At 46.4% G+C, this 20,716-nt stretch overlaps 1 protein-coding gene across 1 annotated transcript; it reads right to left on the bottom strand.

Annotated features, from left to right (window-relative positions):
• Window positions 1-2,457: 2,457 nt before the first annotated feature.
• On the bottom strand, window positions 2,458-12,814 carry TNFRSF18 (TNF receptor superfamily member 18; the record flags this gene model as incomplete). Its single annotated transcript, XM_084652012.1, has 6 exons — window positions 2,458-2,666; window positions 4,279-4,404; window positions 5,465-5,562; window positions 6,059-6,146; window positions 9,641-9,784; window positions 12,649-12,814. The coding sequence occupies 6 exons, from the start codon at window positions 12,812-12,814 to the stop codon at window positions 2,524-2,526; spliced, it is 765 nt and encodes a 254-aa protein (XP_084508138.1). The 3' UTR covers window positions 2,458-2,523.
• Between the last annotated feature and the right edge of the window lie 7,902 nt (window positions 12,815-20,716).

A 20,716-nucleotide genomic window follows, 5' to 3' on the forward strand; every position in this document is an offset into this window, starting at 1 on the left:
CTGGGGCAGCAGCAACAGCCTTTGCTTAGCTGGCAAGTTGGAACAAGGAGGACATTCACTTTAACCGTAGCAAGGGTAGTGATAGCTCAAAGCCATGAAGTGCACCAGAATATAAACTCTTTGACAAAGGCAAAGTCACCCTTTGGGGTCCGTTCCCTCTGGCTCCTCCCACTCACCTCACCTCCCACCCCAGCTGTGGGTCTGTACATTCCACAGCTGGAGCAGAACAAAACCCCGTTCTCGTCCTCGTTTTTATAATTTTGCTGATGTGATTTAGCCGCACCCGTGAGCGTCATGGTAAATGTTGGAGAATTAATGAGGAACTGGTCAAATTTCACAAGGTGGTGGGTGGAGGGTGCAAGGGTAAATAGTGCTTTTCCTGAGTAAGAATGATACTTCAAAAGGCGTTAGAGAAACATCAAATGCTTTACAAACACCAGTTATGTCACACAATGCCTCTACTACAGATATGGAAACCAAGACACAAAGAGGTTAAGTGACTTGCCCAAGGCTAGATACCAAGCCAGTGGCAGCATTAGGAGTCCAGACTTCTCATCCTGTGCTATAACTCACAATCATTCCCACCTGATTTCACTCTTACAGTTACTGCACCAAATCACAACATTCGGTAGTTCACACAAAAGGAAGCAAGCAAAATAATGTTAGAACAATAAATCCCCATAGAACTCTGCTTTGGCAGTATGAAGGTGACACACTGAAATTATGGAAACGTGTCAGTGTGAGGAATCCAATGATCCACCCAAATGATTACAGAATGTGTGATCAGGAATTGTAGAGACGTACAGAATTGCTTTCAAAATATGAGATTCCTCTGTTGAGCAGGCCTTATCAATGGGACTGCATTACATTTTTTTTACATGTCTGTACAGCTAAGGATAACACAGTTTATTATCATTTAACAGAAAAATGCAAATTTCTATTCACCATGCATTAATATTTCCAGTGCTTGCCTTAACTTATAGGCCTAACTTCATTATCTTGCCAAAAATCAGAGGAGGAAATTGACGTCCTGGTTTGAGGTAGGTGGTATTTGCATTTTCTTTGTATGAACTCTGACTCAAAACCTCATCCTGGCTCAGGGAGTTTTTAGTCATCAAGAGATTTGTCTCCAAAGTTATCGGTCTTTCCTGGAAGGGGGCAGGGGGAGGAGGGCAGGGCTAGGAAACTACATAGCACTCGGATGGTGTCAAAGAAAGACACTGAGTCTTAGCCAAAAGATCACATCCTTTGCTAATGCAAAGTAGCTCCGGTGAAGGAGATTGACCACAAAGATGAGGATTTGGCCTTTAAAATTAAGGCAGAAGGGATTCATTCTACCAGTGGTGGTACTCTATGAAAATCTGGGGTTCTAGTTTAACATAATTCAAAACTTCTGGGGCTGGATCTGCAGCTGGCGTACATCAGCGTAGCCCCACTGAAATTGCTGGTCTTGTCCATTGCACTTCTCCGGTCTATACCAGCCGAGGAGCTAGATCTTGGCGGCACAGTTTTCCCTTGGCCCTGCCCAAAAGTGCAAGTCCTGGCCTTTGTTTTGTTTAGAAGCTGGGTGAGAATTATTTACAAAGCAGATTCTTTATGGTTTGTAAATAGGCCTCAGGTTGGGTTTTTGATTGTATTTTTAATTGACTATTCCTGAAACAAAAATGGCTCCCATGGCAAAAAACAAATGTTCCCTGAGGTGTCATGGAACCCAAAACACCCCCATGTTCTCCTATCGCTAAGCCAAGGCTCTTGCTCTGCTGCAAGAATCTCTGCAAACAAACACAAGGGCCTTTGATTGTCTCCAGAGCAGGGCCCACAGACATGTTAAGTGACGTAGCCTCAGACTGGAAACTATACAGGGACAAGAGCTGTGCACTGAGATTTGCGCCATCAGCAAAAGCATCAAGGAAATCCTGTTTCCACCCGAGAGCAAAACGTTTCACAGATTCAGAGAGAGCTCCCCATTTCACCTACCAATGGAAGGCAATACGGGGCGAGTGGAATACAATATGGTTGACTGCAGTATTGCAGACTAAAAATGCTCCTTTAGCCACACTTTGCCCCCCTCACTCCCTTCATATATGTCCTACAGACACATGTGCCACCTTGGTAAAACACCTGATGAAAACTTCAGTTAAGTTCCCCAGGGACATACTCACATGGCCAGGAGAGAGGCAACTGTAGGGCCTCATGGAGAGACCCTGACACACCACGGAAATGCAGCACAGTAAGGGAGGGTCATGAGCAGAGGATGCCCAGGGGAAAATCAGAGCCGGATATTCTAGTCCCGGACTGAGTTCAGGAGAACTTGGGCTCAGAAAAGGAGGAACATAGAGCTGGGATTCTGGCTGCACTAAATGTCAGCTTGAGTTAGTGGTTCCTCAATTTCTAACACAAAATCTGTTACAAAAGCCCACTTCTTGCTGCTATGTTTAAAATTGCCCCTTTGTCCCGCTCTGCTCTACATTTGACAAGCCCAGCTCTGCTCCTCTGGCAGCAACTCTCACTCCATCTGCAACTTCAGTGTGGCCCCACACTAGGGCAATAAGAGAGTTTTCCTTCAGCGATTTTGCCTCCATGTTCTTCCTCTGGGAACTGGCAGCTGTAAGTATCTTCGACCAGGCGGCACGTCGGTGGCAGCAGAATGCTGGGATGATCAGGCTCTGTAGGGAGCACCCCCAGGGAAGGAGCAGACATTAGGGTTGCGGTTGTAAGGAATGGGAAGCAGCATTTCACGGGTGTCTGACAGATGCACCACGTTCAGCGATGAATGAGCCTACTCTTGCTGTCCACCCGGAGATGTTAAGGTATCGTATCGCCTCAGAACTTGGAATGAGTCCAGGTGAGGCCCGCAAAGATCTCAAGTGCTGCAACCGACATGGAAAATCTATACTATGCGCTATACACCTCAACACAACAGCTAGTACCTCCTGTTTTGGAATGTCTGCCGGAAAGTAGGATGCTTAGGGGACCCCCATGATAGGCCCTCAGCCAGGGATTGCCTCATTTCTGCCCTCAAGTGGATGGATCATGAGCCTTGAAAGGACACGATTGGATCGTTGTCCATAATACTGGGACAGATTCTGACTGACACTAAGAGTGTGTCTACACTGCAGAAAAACCCTTCATGGAAATGAGTCTCAGAACCTGGGCAAAATATAGCAGGGTGTATGTTCGGGCTCTGACTTGCTCCCCCAAACACCAGGTTTCAGAGCCCAGGGTCCAGCCCAAGCCCAAACTCCACACTGTTATGGTTAGACCCGCAGAGTGACTCCCATGAGCCCGAGTCAGTTGACCTGGGCTCTGAGACTCACTGCAAGAGGGCTTTTTTCGCAGTGTAGACACTTAAGGCCCCTTTGTATTGCTCAGACTGGGTAAGGGGGCCTTGGACTGTGTGTGAATGTATTTACCTCCACTTAAGAGCCCCATTGCACTGCTACGGCACTATCTAGTGCCTTCATGCAAACGAAAATCTGACCCTCGGTGTTGGGTGGGGGCTGTTATAGGTTAAGCCTAAGTCCAGCTCAAGATTCTGAACTATATTATACTTTTAGAAGAGCGGGCAGTATAATCTTTGCTTGTTCATTCCTCGCACAGTCACACACCCTGCAGGCCACAAATACTTATGCACACAGCATAAACACACAAAACCAGCCCCTCTCCCTGCTGGTTGCTGCTGTGTAAGCAAACCAGGAAACAATGCCTATGCATCCAGAGTGTCTGCTTCAGGACACACATCACATCTATATCTACCTGGTCCCCATGCAGCTCTCCGCCCTAAGCATATTTACCTTTGCAATATCCCTCTGAGGAAGGGATGGGGAGATAAATGCACAGACAGGTTTAGGGCATGTCTACACTGCACTCAGAGGTGTGATTTTCAGCTCAGGTTGGCTACTCACGCTAGCTTTAATCTAGCCAGCATAGCTGAAAATAGCAACGAAGACTCGACAGCATGAGCTAGCAATGTGAGTACATAGCCACTGTTCCAAGTGGGTTTGCACAGCCTGCGCTGAAGGGTTTGCACACCTCTTGACAGCTTTTTTAAGCCTTGCTAGCTAGATTAAGGATCCCGTGAGTGTGCCAACCTAAGTTGCAATCACACCTCTGATTGCAGTGTAGACATAAACTGAAGTGGTTTACCCAAGGTCACATAAGAAGTCAATGGTGGAGCAGGGAACTGACCCAGATCTACCAAGTCCACAGGGCCTTAGCCACTGACCCATGCCTTCTTCCCTTCAGCTACCATGAAATAGTCCATACAGATGCACTGACCTTCAATGATGTGGAGTTTCTCTTTCTTCAGCGTCCATAAGCAAAGGTGCAGGAAGAAAGTCATCAGGATGAGAATGAATACACCCAGTGCAGTCAATATCGCCAGGATGGTGGTGTACTTGGAATCTGATGAGCAGGGGGGGATGAAATGAAATACATGGCCATGGATCACATGACCCACAGCCCAGCCCTGTGCTACAGGGAAGCCAACGCTTCCAAGGAAATGAGGGAGCAGTGTGTTAATCTACGTCTGAGTCAGACGGGGAACTAGGAAAGGGAAAACCATAGTACGGGTTATTAATCACAAAGGTCAGAACTGGCCTGGGATCATGTGTGCAGGAGATCATTGTTTTTGGGTAGCATGCATGATCTCTACATTGCTTAAACACGAGCGTCCTCCTCTCTCTGTGTTGTAATGAGGACCTAGTATGTCTCTGGCACTATCTTTCATCCATTTACTTTTGGCTTCAATGGAGTGTCACAGGGTGCAAGTCAAACCCAGCCTAGGGTTTCCCTGAAGGAACACAACATACAGTGGACCAAATGTTTACCCTTCCTGCAGCTCCAGTGACCTGGCCCAGTAGAAATTAAGATATCTGCATACAAAGGGCCTGGTGCTGCTGAGGCCCCTCAACTCCAATGATCTCTGAGAGCTGAGGGCATTCAGGACCCCATCAGAGATGCTTGGTACCTGTCAGGATGGGGGTCAATATTTTTCCCCATTAGTAACTTGAGTTTCCGGGGTCTGCTGCTAATTGACATCTGGGTGAGTGGGACCGACAACTGGCACATGGTGGGGGAGTCAGAGCAGACAGAAATTTGAATGTGGGTGATGAACTGCTAAGTTGTGTCTCTTGAGAGCGCCCTATTAAAGAGCAGCAGATGCCGGATGGAAAACTCTGATAAGCTGTTTGCTAAGGAACAGTTCTATTACCACCCCTACATTTCTCCTCCTGACCCTTTGATGGTTATTATTGTTAGCAATGTTTCATGATGTTTAAATCTGGGCTTCTCAGCAATTCATGCTGCTTCATAAATACCACAGGGAACTCAAGGGTTATTTCTTCCATGCCAAGCAACCATGGTGGCACAAACCCAGGATCGGGCCTTTGTCTGGGGATCATGATCTTAAATGCCTTGAGGAAAGGAAGAGTCTGAAGTAAATGATCTGCCATCCAGGATGTACCTTGCTGCTGAACTGGGGTCACAGCTCCGAAAATGCCACATTCCACATTATGGGTATGATTTCCTGGCCTGATTGTTCGTAATCCAGAACTCTTACAGCTAAGAAAAAGGCAAAGCATTGTTAAGAACGTCTCTCTCTGTTTCTGTCCCCGGCTTCTGCCTTCTCTCCCACTCCACCTGTCTCTCTTTCCTGTATTTTTTATTTCTTTAGAGCACAACTGGCCAAATTATGGCTGCTCTGGCTGGATACACTGGACCAGTTCTGCTGAGAAGCTTGTTAAGATTCAATCCCACCCAGACCCAGTTTCAAACTGTATCCACGCTTGGGTCAATTTGTGGCTTTGACCTGAAAGTAGGTGAAAAATGTGGGTTTTTTTTTATTTCCCCAAGTTTCACTTTAAGATTGGTTGGGTACAAAACCAAAGAAAAGATTTATGTGATATCCTGCCAAGCAAAAACACCTGTAATAGTAACCCAGCAGACTCTTGGATAATTAATTACTGTGGCTTTAATTTTTTAAAAAAATTTAAAATTAACCACTTGAGGTGTGTATCATGAATATTGCCAAAGAAGAGATCTATCCATAAATACGTACTTAGTCCAAGGCCTACAACAGCTGTTCAGAGTGTCAGAATAGGTTCCATTTTTACAGGGTTCACAGGTGAATTTGAAGTGATCAGTGCCTAGGAGAGAAAAGAAAGGGGATTACTTCTGGGAGGCAGCATTGCTGCATAGGAAGACAAGTATGGTCCATCTTCAAACATTTCAGAGTAAATATGGAGAATGGAGAGGAGCGCTAATAACTGATGATATCAAGAAAGAGAGGGGTTTAATGCCTATTTGTTTCAGTCTTCACTAAAAAGGTTATTGGAGATCAGATACTCAGCACAATTAATATTAACAACAAAGGAGAAGGAATGTAAGTCAAAATAGGGAAGAACCAGTAGAATATTTACATAAGTTAGATGTATTCAAGTTGGCAGGACCTGATGAAATTTTTTCTAGGTTATTTAAAGAACTAGCTGAAGCAGTCTCAGAATCATTAGCCATTATCTTTGAGAAGTCATGGAGGACAGGTGAGGTCCCAGAAGACTGGAAAAGGGCAAACACAGTGCCTGTCTTTAAAAAGGGGAACAAAGAGGACCTGGGAAATTATAGGTTGGTCATCCTAACTTCAATACCTTGAAAAACAACAAGGAGTCCAGTGGCATCTTAAAGACTAACAGATTTATTTGGGCATAAGCTTTCGTGGGTAAAAAATGCATGGATCTGAAGAAGTGGTTCTTTACCCACTAAAGCTTATGCCCAAATAAATCTGTTAGTCTTTAAGGTGTCACCGGACTCCTTGTTGTTTTTGTGGATACAGGCTAACATGGCTACCCCCGATACTTAATATCTGGAAAGACACTGGAACAAATTAATAAACAATCAATCTGCAAGTACCTGGAGGACAGTATGGTTAGAAGAAATTGCCAGCATAGATTTGTCAAGAACAAATCATGCCAAATCAATTTAATTTTCTTCTTTGACAGGGTTACTGGGCTAGTGGACAGGTGGGAAGCAATAGACATACTATACCTTAATTTTAGTAAGGCTTTTGACACAGACCCACATATTCTCATAAGCAAACTTGGGAAGTGTGGTCTAGATGAAATGACTATAAGGTTGGTGCACAATTGGTTGAAAGACTGTACTCAAAGAGTAGTTATCAATGGTTCACTGCTAAATTGGAAGGGAGTCCTACAGAGATCAATCCTAGGTCTAGTACTATTCAATATTTTCATTAATGGCTCAGATAATAGAGTGGATAGCATGCTTATAAGATATGCAGATGACACCAAACTTGGAGAGGTTGCGAGTACTTTGAAGGACAGGATTAGAATTCAAAATGACTTTGACAAATTGGAGAATTGATCTGAAATCAACAAGATTAAATTCAATAAAGACAAGGGCAAAATACTTCACTTAGGAAGGAAAAATCAAATGCACAAATACAAAATGGGCAATAACTGGCTATGTGTTAGCTCTGCAGAAAAGGATCTGGGGATTGTAAGGGTCACAAACTGAATATGAGTCAACAACGTGATGCAACTGTGAGAAAGGCCAATATTCTGCAGTGTATTAAGGGGAGTGTGGTATGTAAGACACAGGAGGAAATTGTCCACATTAGGAAAGATGTGGACAAATTGGAAAGAGTCCAGAGGAGAGCAACAGACATGAGAAAAGGTTTAGAAAACCTGATCTATGAGGAAAGGTTAACAAAACAGGGCATATTTAGTCTTGAGAAAAGAGGACGGGGGGGAGAGGGTCTTCCAATATGTTAAGGGCTGTTATAAAGAGGATGGTGAACTATTGTTCTCCATGTCAATTGAAGTAATGGGCTTAATATGCAGCAAGGGAGATTTAGGTTAGATGGTAGGGAAAACTTTCTAACTCTAAGGGTAGTTAAGCGCTGGACTAGGCTTCCGAGGGTGCTTGTGGAATCCCCATCACTGGAGATTTGTAATAATTGGTTGGACAAACACCTGTCAGGGATGGTCTAGGTTTACTTAGTCCTACCACAGGGCAGGGGGCTGGACTTGATGACCTCTCAGGTTTCTTCCAGCTCTGCATTTCTACGACTTGGGGGAATGGGATGAATGTAAGAAAGGAGCACTTTAAGATGGACATTAGGAGAAACCCCTGAGGAGGGAGATCCATTAGATTGTAGACTAGTCCCCTAAGACGAGGTAGTGGGAGCGCTATTGTTTGGGATGTTGTAGAGAGAAAATGAAATAACACTTCATTTCGGGTCAAATGTAATATTTCGTTTCCATCATTTCAAAATGTTCCATTCCAATTTTGACCTTCCCTCCCACCCCTTTTTTAGTCTAAATGTTTAGACTTAAGAAACCAAAATGGGACATTTTGAAAATTTCAAAATGAAATCAATGCATATCTTACACTTGACTTTAATGGGATTTGAATCAGCCCCCTCCTAAAATCCACCTGTTTGTTTGGGCCCCATCGCTATAATTTCTGAGCACATCTTGCATATTTACAGAGCCATCAGGTCAACCCACCCTGCGAGATAGGGAAGTATCATTATCTTTCTTTTATCCATAAAAAATAAGGCAGTGAGAGATTAAATGTTTTTCCCGCCAAGGTCTCCCGAGAACAGGACCGGCTCCAGGCACCAGCGTTCCAAGCAAGTGCTTAGGGCGGCCGTCAGAAAGGGGCGGCAGAGTTTCCGCAGTGGCGGCAATTCGGCGGCAGCTTATCTGTTCCACCATCCACGGTGGCAATTCGGTGGCGACAGGTTTTTTCACAGCTTGGGGCGGCGAAAACGGTAGAGCCAGCTGGCCCTGCCCAAGAAGCCTGCATGTCGCTGAGCTGGGACTCGAGTCCACATCTTCTAGGTCTCAGGCCAATGCCTCAACCACAACACCACCCTATCTCCCCATTGTTAAACTATGATTGGCTGCTAAATTAAAACCTGCTATTCCACCTTTTTTTCATCTATTCTGGTTTTTTAGTTCCCTTTTCATTTCCCTTCTTTGCATACTCGCTGTTATGCTCCAGAGCTGTGCAAAATATTAGCAATTAGATTTGAAACCTGGTACTTCATGAAATTGGATCCATGTAATGACCCCTCCCCTCCAACCCCATGCATTTGGTTGGTTTACAATCAGAAAGAGGACTCTTTTGGAGTGAAATCCGGCCAAATTTTCACTCTGTCCATTCATCATTTTTATATTACGCTCCTCAGTGTAATTGCTGAACACACAAAGATGATCTTATTATAGAGTAAAATACTAGAGACGAGTTTTTGCAGTGAAATGTGAAGAATTTTGACATTTTGCCTGTTTGGCTGCAAAAAACACATCTTTTGAGGTAAAATTTTCACAACTCCCCTCCTGCCCTGCCATTACCATCATTTTAGAACTGCAAAGTAGCCCAGAAAGAGCTAGCAAATAATTTTTTTCTTTTTTTTTTTTCAGGATCTGAATTGTTTTCTTCATGGACTTCAGCCACTTCGAAGCTGATGGTTGGCTTGCTGAACCATCTCCTCCTTACCACCGGGCAGCTTCCAGAATGCACCCGTGTAGAGGACGTATGTACAATGTCTGCTGACTGACGCCCCTCCCCACCTTCATGGAGCTCAACTTGACAGACTCATTTGCATTCCTATAGTTACCTGATTTGTTCAGCTCCGTCCCCGCCTTGCACTGAGGGAGTGGCCTGCAGGTCGTACATGGAAGATTACTACACTGGTACCCAAGACTACACTTACAGGTCGGTTTCAGGATGTCAGGGCATGGATCCGAAAGGCCGAGTGTCACTAGGAAAGCAAAGAGTTAGACTTGGTATAACAGAGACCAGAAACTGGCTCTTGCTATTTAACCATGGGCATTACTGGGTGATGCTGGAGAACCTCCTTCTAGGCAGGAGGGTGCCTCTGGGAAGGATATATAGACATGGGGCCAAACACTCTCTCAGTTACGCGGGTGGAAATCCAGAAGGACTCTGTTTCAGTCAGTGGGGTGGCACTGAGGTAAACTGTGGAGAATCTGACCCACTGTGACTCCTCCAGCACACTGGGATTCCTAGAGCCAAGTATGTTGTTAGGGTAGGTGAACCCTGGGGCCAAAGGTAACCCCCAGAAGTCCCTGGCTGTCCCCACCTTTAATGGAAAATGCAGCCAGAGAGTCCCAGCATGCAATGCATCATATTACAAATGCAGGCAGTTGCAGTCCACTGGTACTTACTGCAAATTTCAGGCCTCAGTACTGTGAGGTGATGGGTGCTGCATGACCAAAGGGAACACCGCACAGGAACGGGCTCTGCGTTCAGCCCTTGGGCTTCCAGTCTGTTGGCGAAGCCCTGCATAGTCGGGCAAAGCCCTGTGTCAGAGGGCTGCCCGCAGGATTCCAGACCACCAGTGCCATAGTTCTCATTCCCTGCCCCTCCCTGGCATTCAGACATTTGCTTCCAAAATAAATTCACACAGAGTCAAACCAGAGAGCCAACCCCCTCTGCCTTCCAAATTGGGAGAAGCTCAGCTCCAAATCTAGATCTGAACTCCACAACTCGTTCCCATCTCTAATTTTTGACACCCTTTAAAACAAAACGGAACAGAAAAATGAATGATGAGAGACTCCAGAGGTCATCAAAATGAAAGACTGATCACATAAGCTAGGGCCAGGGCTTGTCACACCAGGCCCAAGGGGGCTATTTAGAGGAAAGAGAATTGCATGTTTGCCCAGCAGTTGGGTAACATCAAGGGCGAAACAGGGAAAGTACAGATTAGTGCAACAGGACGTCAAACAAAAAGGTGTGTGGCAGCGGTCAGGCATCAGCGATTTCCTGAGCTGATGCTGGAATGTACAGGAGGATTCACCTGATACTCCTCAATTCACCTGTCACTCATTGGCCCCTTTTATTTTTTCAATTCTTGGATGGTTTGGAGCAAAACTAATGGAATTACTTCAGCATGTAAAGAAAATGAGCTGCAGGAACAAAGAGAGATTAGAATACTTTGTTCTGTACATAAAAAGCCTGTGAATTACGGGCTACTAATGAACCATTCCTGACCACCCTCAATTTGCAGCCAACTCAAGTCACTCAGCACCTTGTAGGATAAAGGCCCTGGGGTGGGCTGAGCTGCCATTGGCTGGCCTGAGGTTACCCACCTCTTTCGTCTGAATTTTACCTTTGGTGAACGAGGCTGGATTGGCAAACTGCCCTGGGGACCTGAAACCCTCCATGCACAGAACAGGGGCAGCATGGACAGCAACTGCAAAGCAATCTCCCCACACGCTGCCCCACCAGTGTGTCTCAGCGCTGCCCTGGGGCTGACGGGGAATTTAGTCTCCATGGCCCACTCATTTTGTGACCTCTCTGCTGAGACAGCCAGCTCAAAGGTGTGACTGGCTGCGGTGGATGTGTGAGACTGGGAAAGTGTGCTGAGACTCAGTGACTCACTTAAAGGCTAGGGTGGGGTGGGACAGGGGTACTTCACTGTGTGTGAGCATCACACCTTTATACTTGTCCGGAATCTGACCTCACAGTCACATAATGTAACAAAACCCTTGTCTAGGCAGCAAAATTGCCTGCGAGAAAAATGGAACACCACAGCTGATAATGTTGCCATTTCTGTATGAGAACAGCATTTGCTGTTACACCATCTAGGGTAAAATTTACAATGGCTTCCAACACTTGTGCTTCCAAGCATCAGTTGATCAGCAGTTGTGTGTATTGCGCAATTAACTGCTCTGAAGCATACAACATTGGCCACTGTTATAGACATGATACCAGACCAGAAGAACCTTAGATGTGGTGTGGCAATTTATAGATATTAAAGATAGAAGGGACCATTGAGATCACCTGGTCTGACTTTTATAAGACAGGCCATAGAACCTCACCCAGTAATTCCTGCATCAAGCCCATAACTTCTGAGTGAGCTGCAGCATATCTTTTAGAAAGACATCCCATCTTGACTTCAAGACTACAAGTGATGGAGATTCCACTACATCCCAATTTCATTCTTCCATGAACATCCTAAGACCTGTATACAGTTTGGAATGACCCTGAGCCTCTGGGCCTGGGTCCCTATTACCTTGCACCTTTGGTTGTCATTTAGGCCTGTGCAAAGCATTATGATTTAGTGGCATTTGACACCCACTTTGCAAAGGCGTGAATAGCAACACCAGGGGCAAGGCTGGGGGAGAATCCAGCTCTCCAACTTTTGGTCCCACAAATTAGAGCATTTCTAGCTCAAATGCAGAGGATGCAACTACCCTGCTGGCTGAGAGATCTGGCAGCGAATCCTAATGAGAGCTGGGCGTGGCCAGCATGCTCGAAACAAACCACCCCTCAGCTTTGGGATGGTCCTGCATCCAAAGCCAGATCCAAATTTTGCAGCCTGCTCTTTCCTATCCCTGCAAAGAGACAACCCAAATCCAGGGAGCCCCACACTGGCAACCTTTGGGTGCCAGCAGGTTCAAAAACAAGAACACAAATCTAGTCTGAATTTTGCAGCTCAGGCCCCTCTCTGATAACAAGAAGGGGGAAGCCCCTGCTTCTTCTTTCCTTTGCACACACTGCTGCTCCTGTCACACTGAAGTTTGCCTTCCCTATGTTTATTGATTCTGTGGTCAACATGCAATGTGGACAAGACAGAGGAACCTTCCCTCACCCCCTTACCTGAGCTGCACGTGATGCAGTTTGTAATACCCTCCTTGGTCACCACTTTGAATTCATCATTGGAGCACTCGGTCGCCAGAGCCATCTCCACCCGCAGCCACAGGTCCATCAACAAAACTAAGCAGATCCCCTGCCTGGGGAGACAGAGTCTTCTTTGCTTGGCCATATCTCAAGCTGCTCTCCCTGTGAGTTGCTACAGCTCAGGTACCTTGGCTGGGCTTATTTCAGCTCTGCCCCTGCCAAGCGCCTCCTGTCTCTCTGATGCTTTCTGAACTGGCAGAGCACTTTTTTTAATGTATGGCTACCGCCTACATGTGGTTTTCTTCCTCTACGCACAGTTTCTGTTTCGAAGGGGAGGGGGCAGGGAGAAAATTGACGCATCATCAAAGCTTTGTATTTTGACGCAGTACAAACTAGCTGGAATTGCTACTAAGGACAGGGTTAAGGGGCCACTCACAAAGGACAGCAGTAAGGATGGAGCATCCTGGAAGCAGCAGGAGGACATTTTCAAAGGGGCTTGTCTACACTTGCAAGTTAACTTGGATTAAAGAAGGGTTTGAATGTTCAGCTATTCCAGAATCCCTCCTTGGGTAGATAACCCTGGGGAGTCCAGGTTTTCAACCTCCATTGCATTCAGTGGTTGATGTTTTGTGGATCATTCAGACCAGTAAGAGGTTCTGTCACCACCTGCCTGGTAACTTTTGGTACCTTAGTGCTGTATTGCTGTGCTATGTATGACTCAGAGCCTTGATCCCAGTAGCCAGCCTACAAGCCTAAAGGTCTCACCCTAGCTTCCAGCAGCCCAGTTACTCCTTGCATGGTGACCTCAAAAGCCCTTCCAGTCCTGAGTCTCCCCAAATCCGTTTTCCGGAGTTCTTCACTACCAGACACTGGGATTTTACTCCTCTGGTTTGTCACCCCCGAAGGAGTGAAATCTGCTCCCCAGTTATCTGTTCACTTTGGGACACACACACCATGCAGCACAACAGAGACTTGTCTGGGCTAAAATTATACCAAAGGTTTATTTTAATAGAAAAACCACCGATCCAAAGAGGAACAAGTAAGGCGAAGCAAGCACATCCAAGTTACACAGAAAAGCAATGTAAAGACACAACCTCAAGTTTTACAATTATAGATTAGATAAAAATGCCTCTTCTAGTGCAAATTACCTATTGCCTTTGCTCAGTTTCCCAGCGTGCCCCTTAGCCCTAAGTGGGGATCCAGTCTTCACAGACAGCTCCCCACCTTCAAGACGGTCCCTCGGTTCTAGATACCCTTCATGTCAAACCCCTTTCCTTTTAACTGAGTTTGCAGATTTTTCTGAAAGAAAGAAAGAAAGAAAGAAAGAAAGAAAGAAAGAAAGAAAGAAAGAAAGAAAGAAAGAAAGAAAGAAAGAAAGAAAGAGGGAGAAGTTCCCCCCGTTCTTAGTTTTCCAAGACTGGGATTTTCTGTTCAGTTTCAAGTTTTTTCAGTGTTTTCCCAATAATCGGAATGGTCCTTCACTTGTCTTTTTCTAGGTTGTACAATGCTAGGTGCTTGGAACGAGTCTTCTCTAGCTGGGGAGGCAGGCTGACCACCTTCCTGCCTTGCTGACCATCTCCCTGTTGTGAGGTGGAGCTGCAGGTTGCAGCACGAATTATGAGCACAGTTTTATCCCTACACAAATACATCAATTCACAACCTCACTCTGTCTACGCATCTCAAAGGACCATCACATTCAGAATATTACGTCCTTTCCTAAAAGGCCTTACTTGACATTGTTTTATATATAATATTGTATTCAACCAGTTGGTTCAATTGTTTACTCTCTGGGGTGCAGACCCCCTGTTCTCCTCTTGGGGTGTCTGGACCCTGACCATCACACCAGGTTAGCAGGGAGGAGGCAACATATCAGGACAGATGGGCCCATTGGTCTGATCTAGGGTGAGGGATGATACTGGGCTAGACGGACTCCTAGGTCTGATCTGGCCCATCATATTTTGTGTTCCATCATTTAATTCCAGGAGAGCTTGATGTGTCTCTGAACCACAACATGGATTTCTCTTGGGGAAGGTAACACAAACTTTGGGCTCTCCCTCCCCTGTCCATCTCCACAAGGGAATCACTCATATGTGAATCCTTCTGTGTTATCCAGAGAGAGAATTTCCAGCTGCTCAGAGTCAGACACTTTCTGTGGCAACAGAGTCCTCCCTGGGGCCCCAGGGCAGTTTGGGGCCAGCGTTCTCTGGGCCCGGGCTGTCACCACTGCCCCATCCCTTTCTTCAGGCAGTGGCTAATCAGTAGATCCCACCGGTCTGTGGACCAGGCTCCCTGAGTCTGTGAAGTTCTATATTCATAGAATAAAGAGGAATGGAGGATGTATTGAATCACTCATTTGACTAACATGCTTTTAGACTAGTCAAGTAGCTCTAACTTGGGAATCTATTTATTTATTGCAAAGAGACACAGGCTACAAATCCCCACGTTTGATAAATAAATGTAAATGAATTGAGTAAAGTTATACCAAAACATTCTCGTTGTAGGAATTCCCTTCTGTTTCACACAATCTCTAATTCATTATCGTACCTGCTTCTAAGCTCACATAAAAGCCTTCAGAGACTTTCTAACCATTGCATTCCTAATCATTGCAGACCAAGCTCAATAATACAGCATTTCTGATTCAGTTTGTGCTTAGCGTTACAGACGTCTCCGAACTCTGGACTAGAAAAGTCTTAAATTACTGTCCACTTCCTTAACCACCACAGGCCAGGTCCTGAGCTGGTGCAAATCAGCGTAGCTCCAGTGAACTCGAGGAAGTTGAGTCCATTTACAATTGCTGAGGATCTGGCCCCAAAGTGGTAATTTTCAACCCAGCAGCTGCTCAGGGAAGTGTCTGTGAGATGCTCTCTCGCTCTCTCTCTTTAAAAGTGCTGCACTATATGCTATATGGAGTGCTCCAGAGAAGCACGAAACAACCTTTTCTGTTTCAAAGGTGGTGGAAGTTACCAGGGGGGCAGCCAATTTAGACTTGATTCTGACCAGCAGGGAGGAAATTGGTTGTGAATCTGAAGGTGGAAGGCAATTTGGGGGTAAGTGATTATAAAAGCTATTCAATTCTAGTTCATTCTAAGGAAAGGAGTGAGAACAGCAGAATACGGACAATGGTCTTCAAAAAAGCAGATTTTAGCTAACAGACTACTGGCAGGTAAGGTTCCCATGGGAAGAAAATCTAAGGGAAAAAGGAGTTCAGGAGAGCTGGCAGTTTCTCAAAGAGATAATATTAAAGACTTAACTACAAACTATCCCATTACAAAGCAAAGCACAGGAAGAATAGTAAGAACCCAATATGGCTCCAACAGGAGCTCTTTAAGGACCTGAATATCAAAAAGGAATTTTAAAAAAAGTGGAAACATAGAGAAATTGCAAAGGAGAAATGCAAAAGAACAGCACAAGCATGTAGGAACAAAATCAGAAAGGCTAAGTCACAAAATGAGTTATACCTAGTAAGGGACATAAAAGACAATAAGAAGAGGCTCTTTAGGGCCAAGAGAAAGAAGAAGGAAAGTGTAGGCACTCTATTTAGCAGGAAAGGAGAACTAATAGCTGATAACATCAAGCAGGCTGAAGTGTTTCATGACTATTTTGCTTCAATCCTCACTAAAAAGGTGAATGGTGCCCAGATACTCAACACAATTAATATTAACAAAGGGGTAGGAACACAAGACAAAATAGGGAAAGAACAGGTTAAAGGCTATTGAGATTAGTCAGACATATTTACGTCAGCAGGGCCTGGTGAAATTCATCCTAAGGTATTTAAGGAACTAGCTGAAGCAATTTCAGAACTATTAGCAATTATCTTCAAGGAATCCTGGAGGCATGGGTGAGGATTATAGAACAAACATAGTACTTATCTTTAAAAGGGGAACAAAGAGGCCCCAGGGGATTATAGACCAGTCAGCCTAACTTTGATATCTGGAAAGATACTGGAATAAATTATTAAACAATCCATTTGTAAGCACCAGAAGATAATAGGGTTATAAGGAATAGCCAGCATGGGTCTGTCAAGAACAAATCATGCCAAACCAACCTAATTTCCATCTTTGACAGGGTTACCGGCCTAGTGGATAGATGGGAAGCAATGGACATGATGTATCTTGATTTTAGTAAGGCTTTTGACACAGTCCCACATAACATTCTCACAAACAAACTTGGGAAGTGTGGTCTAGATGAAATGACTATAAGGTTGGTGCACAATTGGTTGAAAGACCGTACTCAAAGACTAGTTATCAATGGTTCTCTGTCAAACTGGGAGGGTATAATGTTACAGGATTGCAAGTACTTTGGAGGACAGGATTAAAATTCAAAATGACCGTGACCAATTAGAGAATTGGGCTGAAATCAAGAAGGTTAAATTCAATAAAGACATGGGCAAAGTATGTCACTTAGGAAGGAAAGATCAAATGCATCACTAAAAAATGGGGAATAACTGTCTAGACCGTAGCACTGCTGAAAAGGATCTGAGGGTTATAATGGATCACAGACTGAATATGAGTCAACAATTGCATGCAGCTGGGAAAAAGGCTAGTATCATTCTGGGGTGTATTAACAGGTGGTCATATGTAAGACATGGGATCTCATTGTCCCATTCTACTCAGCACTAGTGAGGCCTCAGCTGGAGTACAGTGTCCAATTTTCGGTGCCACACCTTCGGAAAGATGTGGATAAATTGGAGAGAGCCCACAGAAGAACAACACAGATGATAAAAGGCTTAGGAAACCTGACCTATGAGGAAAGGTTAAAAAACTGGGCACGGTTAGTCTTGAGAAAAGGGTGAGGGAGCAACTCAGGATGGTGATCAATTGTTCCCCATGTCCACTGAAGGTAGGACAAGAAGCAATGGGCTGCAGTAATCTGCAGCAAGGAAGATTTAGATTAGATATGAGGAAAAGGAATCTCCTTCCTTAGAGGTTTTTAAGGTCAGGCTTGACAAAGCCCTGGCTGGGATGATTGAACTGGGAATTGGTCCTGCTTCGAGCAGGGGGTTGGACTAGATGACCTTCTGGGGTCCCTTCCAACCCTGATATTCTATGATTCTATGAAAAGCTTTCCAACCCTCAGGGTAGTTAAACTCTGGCGTCAGCTTCCAAGGGAGATTGAAGAACCCCCATCATTGGAAGTTTTTAAGAACAGGCTGAACAAACACCTGTTAGGGATGGTCTAGGTTTATTAGGTCCTGCCTTAGCACAGGGACTGGACTTGATGACTTCTTGAGGTCCTTTCCAGCCCTCCATTTCTATGATTCTATGTTCTACTCAGATGGTGATGGACACGGCATGAAAACATAGATACAATGGAACAAAGTGTCTCCCTAGGATACTTATAGAGCCCCGTTATCTCAGCACCTCAATGTCTTTCCTGTATTTATCCTTACAACCCCACTGTGAGGTAGGGAAGTGCTAATATCCCCATTTTACAGATGCGGAGCTGAGGTCCAGAGAGACTAAGGAAAAGAGAGACTTGCTCAGAATTTCGCAGAAAGTCTGTGGCAGAGCAGGGAATTGAACCTGGGTCTAGCCTCAACCACTGGCCCATCCATCCTCTGCTAAGAGCATTAAACTTAGCTGTCTCTTGCAGAACCACAGCTTTGCAGCACCAGCACAGGGAAGTCATGCAGAATGTGACGGCTAACCACCAGCCCACACAGTTTCGATTCCAAATGTTATCGGGAAGCATAAGCATGCGCTGCTTTTGTCATCTGCTTCCTTTCTCTCCCCCTGCCTTTCTCTTCCCATTACAGCTTCTTTCTTGTGCTTGAGGGTCCTCTGCCTTGCACTTTGTGTGGTCACGTTATAGGTGCAAACTGCGGGCAAGGTGGCTTTAAAATGCTTTCTCCAGACAAGGGAGAGGAGAATTCTGAGGCAGTTTTTCCATGGGTGACCACATCAGTTTCCAACAGTGACCACACCAGCGTCAGGGCCCACAGTGGGAGTTTGGTGCTAGCGAACGGTGCCAGGTTGACAGCCCTCGAGACTGACGTAGTCTTCACTAGAGAGCAGACAAACCACAGGTAACATGGGGCAAATGCATGGGTTAATACACCCCAGTGTGCTCTCCCCATCTTCTGATAGAGGCAATCTTTTGCCTCTCTGCTGTCACTACAGAGAGGGAGTAAGCTGGGCCATTGCCCTAAGTGAACAACATCATTTATTATTCCTATTAGCACCAGAGCACCTAGTAGCCACAGGACCCCATTGTGCTCAGCGCTGCATGAACACAGAACAGAAACAGTCCCTGCTCTAGGGAGCCTACAATCTAAACAATATTCAGGGAAGTCCAATGGCCTGTCATACAGACTAGTGGTCCCTTCTGGCCCTATAATCAATGAATCTATGAGTCTAGATGGGAGGCTGGAGTGTAGCTGGCTTGCTCAGCTGCCCTGGGTGTAGGGGAGAGAGTGGGGATTTCCTTTGTCCCCTATTACATCAAACAGAGTCAGCCACAATGCTTGCGCTACATGAGTGTAAGGACAGCTAGAGACGAGTCGGGCACTCCACTCCCACAGCGGGCACGGGGCATTGGGTGTGCGGCCAAAACCTCTCCATGGCATCTCTAGGATGCCGCGGCTGGGGGCAGCGGGTCTGTCCATGTCTGCCGCCCTGCAAGATCCCTTCAGCGAAGGCCCGGGGACACCACAGCCAGGAGCTGTGTAAACATCGCCACTTCCCTGCTCCCTCAGGGGTCTCCACAGAACCCTGCCCAAACTCCTCGCCCACGGTACGTGGCGCTCACTCTGGAGAGGGTTGAGGAGGGGGAGTCTCCTCTTGGGTTGTTCCAATGTCCTGGTCAGGAGCGTCGTGGGGATCAGAGCAGGGCACTGACGGGCTCAGTAAGTGCTGCTCCAGAAGAAGGCATGTTGACTCCCGGGCCTCACGTCAGCACTCCCCCACTCCACTCTCCCCTTGGGCTGGGCTACATAACCCATTATGTAGCTCTGCGTCCGTGGCAGAGAAGCACCCACCTGCTCTAACAACGCGCGCCGGGCCGGGTGCTCCCAAACAAACCCTCCCCAGTCGATGCCACGTCGGCACTGGGAGCAGCCGCCCCGTCACCTCTTTGACTCGGCTCTGTGGCTGTGGGGTGTGGGAGGGAGCAGGGGCCGACCCCTGGCAGAGGCCCTGCCTTCCCCTTCCCTTGCAGCATGAGCTGGGTCTCGGCCTGCGTCCCTGGGCTTCCTCTTTGCCCGCCGCTCAGAAGGCGTCTAAGCTGCCACAAGTACTCCTTTACTTTTTGCGGATACAGACTAACACGGCTGCTACCCTGAAACCAGAAAGTAAAATGTTTACATGCAAACCAGATGCCCTCATCCATCTCTGCAGTGCGACGCCTCTGGGAAGTGAAACGGAGAGCAGCAGCCCTCAAGAGGCGGCCTGTGGGCTGGGGGTGAGTTCAAAGCAACAAGCCACGTCACCGGCAGCACTGTGGGCTGATGTCAGAGATGGGCTCCACGCTGGGGAGTCACGTGTGGGTGGGTGGGTGCCTGGGGAAAAGCCACAGCGCGGAGAGACCCTTTCCTGAGAGCCGGGACGAGTGGCTTTGTTGCCAACCCCCCAGCCCTGCCGCTGTGGCTTTGCTCTGCATCCCCACAGCACTCTGCCCACGCAGACACGCTGCTTAACAGGCCCTAGAGGAGCCCTGACTGCTGAGCCAAGGGGAAGTCCACTGGAGTTGCAAGGGCTCGACACCTCTCAGCAGCAGACCCTGGAAGCCACCACAACAAGGCCACTATTCTTCTGGACTAGACGGGACTCCCTCCAAAGCGGCTTTATAATCTGCCGGAGGGGCAGCAAGCTAGGACAGATGCTCTCGTGGCTAAGCCACAGAACTAGGAGTCAGGAGACACAGGCTCTATTCCAAGTTCTGACACTTAGGCAAGGCACTGTATCGCTCTGTGCCTCAGTTTCCCCATGTGTATAAAGGGGGATGATAATAATAATTCTAGCCAGTCTCCAGGAGAACCCAAACAGACAGGAGCTAGGGAGGGGTTAAAGGTTTCCAGTTAAATTAGGACAGACCAGGACTTTCACTCAAA

This window comes from Lepidochelys olivacea, assembly GCF_965140295.1.
Source record: "Lepidochelys olivacea isolate rLepOli2 genome assembly, chromosome: 18".
Classification (NCBI taxonomy): domain Eukaryota; kingdom Metazoa; phylum Chordata; order Testudines; family Cheloniidae; genus Lepidochelys; species Lepidochelys olivacea.